Source organism: Thunnus albacares, chromosome 12, assembly GCF_914725855.1.
Source record: "Thunnus albacares chromosome 12, fThuAlb1.1, whole genome shotgun sequence".
Taxonomy (NCBI): domain Eukaryota; kingdom Metazoa; phylum Chordata; class Actinopteri; order Scombriformes; family Scombridae; genus Thunnus; species Thunnus albacares.
The window spans coordinates 18,717,508-18,721,660 of NC_058117.1; the positions used below are offsets into that span (position 1 = coordinate 18,717,508).

The following is a 4,153-nucleotide window of genomic DNA, read 5'->3' on the forward strand; positions in this document are numbered from 1 at the left end:
AAAGGCTGTCTCCATCCAAGTGTGAATGGCAGCTTCACAAAGTGGCACTCAGTGTCATTCCACATTACTTTCCTGACTTCTATGTTCTTGACACTTGGCTTTAAGAGGGGCTTGTTCACATATAACTGTACTCGAAAGTCAGGGATCAGACAGACACAACATCCTATTTTAGGGTGGACTGGAGTTTAATGCTCAGCAAAGCCCCCTGATCAGAACAGATAAACGGTCACCATGAAGTCCTGGCACATCATGTGCACAGTGAAGCTTTCTCACAAGTCACAATTTGAATGATAATCAAGGATAATTGCTGGGAATTGCAGTTCATCATACAACATTGTGACATTGTAATTTGAACAACTTCACCCGCTCTTGTCCAGCAATCATCATTTTCCTCATCCCCTCCTCACTAATAACCGCCACACTTCACCAAACAAGGTCAACAGTCCAAGATAAGGGAGGTTAGTCGAGGTCTAACTTTGTGTTGATGGAAATAGCTTGATTAACAGACGGTTCCAGGCTCAGCTAATATAATTTTCCATCATCCATATTCTGATGACATGCACAACAACCTTCGTCTTAAATAGAAGCACAAAGGCATATCCTTTTATAGTCCTCCTCCTATTGTGGGCAATGTGTTGGGGCAGGAAGGGGGAGGAGATGACACCTGTGGACAGTGAATAAAGGGACCCGGCCTCTAATGGGTTGCCTCCATCCATTCTAACTGGATCCCTCTGCTTCGTCAGTCCTCCCCTTTGTCTCCTGAGAGCTTCTTGCAATGGCCCCTAAGAAGAAGGAAGAGCCCCCACCTCCTCCACCCAAACCTCCAGAGCCTGAGCGCCCTAAGACCCCACCGTTTGACCCTGCAACAGTCACGGTAAAACAAAACACAAACCGCAACATTTGGCAATGCATAGGCTGAAAATGATCTGCAGTTTGTTTTGAGATTTAAGATTAGAGTGTTTTAATCTTTGACATCAGTCACACTAGAAATTAAAATTGAAATTCAGAGATTTCTTCTACAGCATTTTTATGCATTTTACAATTAGAGTATCACTAATAAGGATGAAAAGGAAATTTCATAGAAATTGTTCCATGGTTACGAGCCAAGCATGTCTCTAAAGAACATCAGAGACACCGTGTGACATAAACCTGGCAGTGCATGCAAAACTGGACTGTGCAGCCATTTGGATGATTCTAGTTATATTGGCAATACAGTATGTATTATAGCTATTTTACAGCTTTACAGAATATTTATTAAACTTTAAACATGCACAGCAAATTACACCAGACAGTTGAACAAACTGTTACAAGTTTCTGTTAAGTTCAAACTGGCTGATACCACACATCATGGAAACATTGTCTTCTGCTGACTTGGCCCCTTCTCAATGGATAAATGTTTTCCTGGTTAAGCGAGCCACCATGTTACAATGAAAGCCACAGAATATGATTTTCATTATGTCTGTGAATAGCAGACCACCCGCATCATTCCTCCGAGGGCAAAAGGGCGGAAAAACCAGCAGGAAGAAAAATATAGATAATTATATCCGTCGCCATCCATCTTTAAACATGCTTAGATAAGTGTTTGGATAATATTTTTACTAAGCCTCACGGAGGGGCTGGGTTTTGTAGATATCCAGACATCAGACAGAAACTGAGGGCTCTATCTGATGGCAGTCCAACATATACATGGAGTATAAATAGTCAACATTTGTCATGGGCGTTTAGAATAACGGTTAATTTTTAGACTTAGAATGACAGATTAAACTAGAGTGCAATGCAGATTTTAAATGTGAATTGTCATGCAGATACAGTAGCAGGTTCAGCATTTATGTCTCTTTCGGCTACAGTTGATTTTACCCTAAATTCTGAAAAAATATCTACAAAACTTCATATCTCTTTGGTATTTACTTATAATAATTTGGTTGTTCATGTAAATCCTTTTTCTTGCTTCAAAGCATTTACAAAAACTGAAACATATTTCTCAATAGTGTCCCCTTTAAAGTTTTGAACCACTGGTTTCACTCAACAAGTGGTTAATGAATTCAATGCATCTCATTCTAATCTAAATATAAATGTGCAGCACTTTTCTTTTTCAAATATTCAACATACCATAATCATTACATAGTGAATTCCTAACCTTGTTGAAGAAACACATCCTGGTGGTATTTACAGTATAGCGCCAAAGATTCTTTGCGAAATATTGCATCTAAAAATAAACGCAAATGAAGCTAACAGTAGCTGACAGTTTACATACTGTAAGAAGAGGGTGTTAGACCCAAGGTCACTGATTAACAATGCTCTACAAACAGAACAGATGCAGACTGTAACTCGATCTGTTGGAATGACATGATGAAAGTGGAGGAACTGTCAGGGGTCATGGCGAGCAGTTTGTTCTCCTCTTTTTTTTGCTCTCCATTCACTCGTTTTTGTAGCTGTACTCATTCTTGAGTGATTGGCAGCTTCTAATCTCCTTGTTTGCTTTGTCTCTTTTCAGCTGGAATTCACACCCGAGCAAATTGAGGGTAAGTTTGAAGTTGTTGTTACAATTGTCATTTGTGTTGCAGAGACTGTCAGCTATTTATAGAGGGAATGAGTGGTTTATGTTATCATGATCTCTATTAATATGTGAGAAATGTTCAGCAACAGCTGATGACACAGTGGCCCAGGGTTACGCTATTATTCAGAAATAAACACATCCACCTAAATTGATCCCTTTGAAAGGAGATAAAGGCTCATGTGAATCAAAGTAGAGCCAAACACGTTAGGGTGTGACCCTCTCTGTCTTTGTCTTTAGCCAAGGACCCTTTTAACCGAGGCAGGCCATCATTACTTTTCAGCATCATCAAGGCCTTTCCTCAAAGATTCTGCATGTGCTTTTCATCACAAAGAAATGAGTAGAATTTAAAAGGAATTAACTGGTGTTTTTGTGATCACAGACTTCAAAGATGCTTTCCAGCTGTTCGACAGGACACCAACCAATGAGATGAAAATCACTTACGCCCAGTGTGGTGACCTGATTAGAGCTTTGGGACAGAATCCTACCAACGCAGAGATCATGTTTGTGCTTGGAAAGCCCAAGGCTGAAGGTGGGTAGTGCGCTGAGTGATTCCCCTGAAGTCAATGTATGCTGTCAGATTGGTGTTAGTAGTCTGCATTGAATCTGGTTCAAAGGCAGAATACAAGGAAAGGTTCAAATAAGGTTCAACTGGTCAAACCAGTCTAGTGTTTTTTCTTTTTCTTTTGGTAAAAGCAGGATTCATGTTATATTGTCATTATCTTCAACAGAAATGCAGTCTAAGATGCTCGACTTTGATCAGTTTCTGCCCATACACCAACACATCTGCAAGGCTAAGGATCGTGGAACATTTGAGGACTTTGTGGAAGGTCTGAGGGTGTTTGACAAAGAGGGCAACGGCACAGTTATGGGTGCTGAGCTCAGACACGTCCTGGCAACACTGGGTGAGATGAACAGTCGTAATGCAATCTGATTTCATAAACAATCTGTCATAATAAGGATAAGTATGGAGGTGACACTTATCTTGGTTTTTTCCTTGTGGGCCACAGGTGAGAAGATGCGGGAGGATGAGGTGGAGCAGCTGATGCAAAACCAAGAGGACGCTAATGGATGCATAAATTACGAAGCTTTTGTAAAATACATTATGGCATCTTAAAAAGGGTACATGTCTATTTCAACCTCATTGTCATTCTGATGCTATGTTAATCTGCATTATGAAATCAATATGAGTGAGTAATGAGTTGCTTTTTCTCCATCACTAGAAAAAGAAGACCCTGAATTTTTGACGGCAGAGGATCTTTATGTTTCTGTAAATCCCATCTTGTATATTTCTCATTTCTATGTGTCTCAGATGGGTCAATAACTCAGCAATATTTCATCTTGTTTTTCTGAGACCCCTCGTGTTGCTGCTGTGTACACATTGCACATTGCCCGTGTTCATATTGTAGATCATGGTGAATAAATAAATTCATTGTTCTCTTTTCCAAAACAGTGCTCCTTAGTTGTGGTTCATTGTCTGTATTCTCCACAGGAGATAATTTCTGAAAACTTACATACAGTACTCCACAACTTATTAAAGAGAGTTATACACACTTTATGTCACAAGAGTAAGTTGAATTTCCATCAGCACTGAATTAA

General features: G+C 39.8%; 1 protein-coding gene across 1 annotated transcript; it reads left to right on the top strand.

Annotated features, from left to right (window-relative positions):
• Nucleotides 1-691: 691 nt before the first annotated feature.
• On the top strand, nucleotides 692-3,676 carry myl13 (myosin, light chain 13). Its single transcript, XM_044369123.1, has 5 exons — nucleotides 692-874; nucleotides 2,495-2,522; nucleotides 2,937-3,086; nucleotides 3,286-3,459; nucleotides 3,565-3,676. Exons 1-5 carry the CDS (start codon nucleotides 776-778, stop codon nucleotides 3,669-3,671), a joined length of 558 nt encoding a protein of 185 aa, XP_044225058.1. The 5' UTR covers nucleotides 692-775; the 3' UTR covers nucleotides 3,672-3,676.
• The last annotated feature ends 477 nt before the right edge of the window (nucleotides 3,677-4,153 follow it).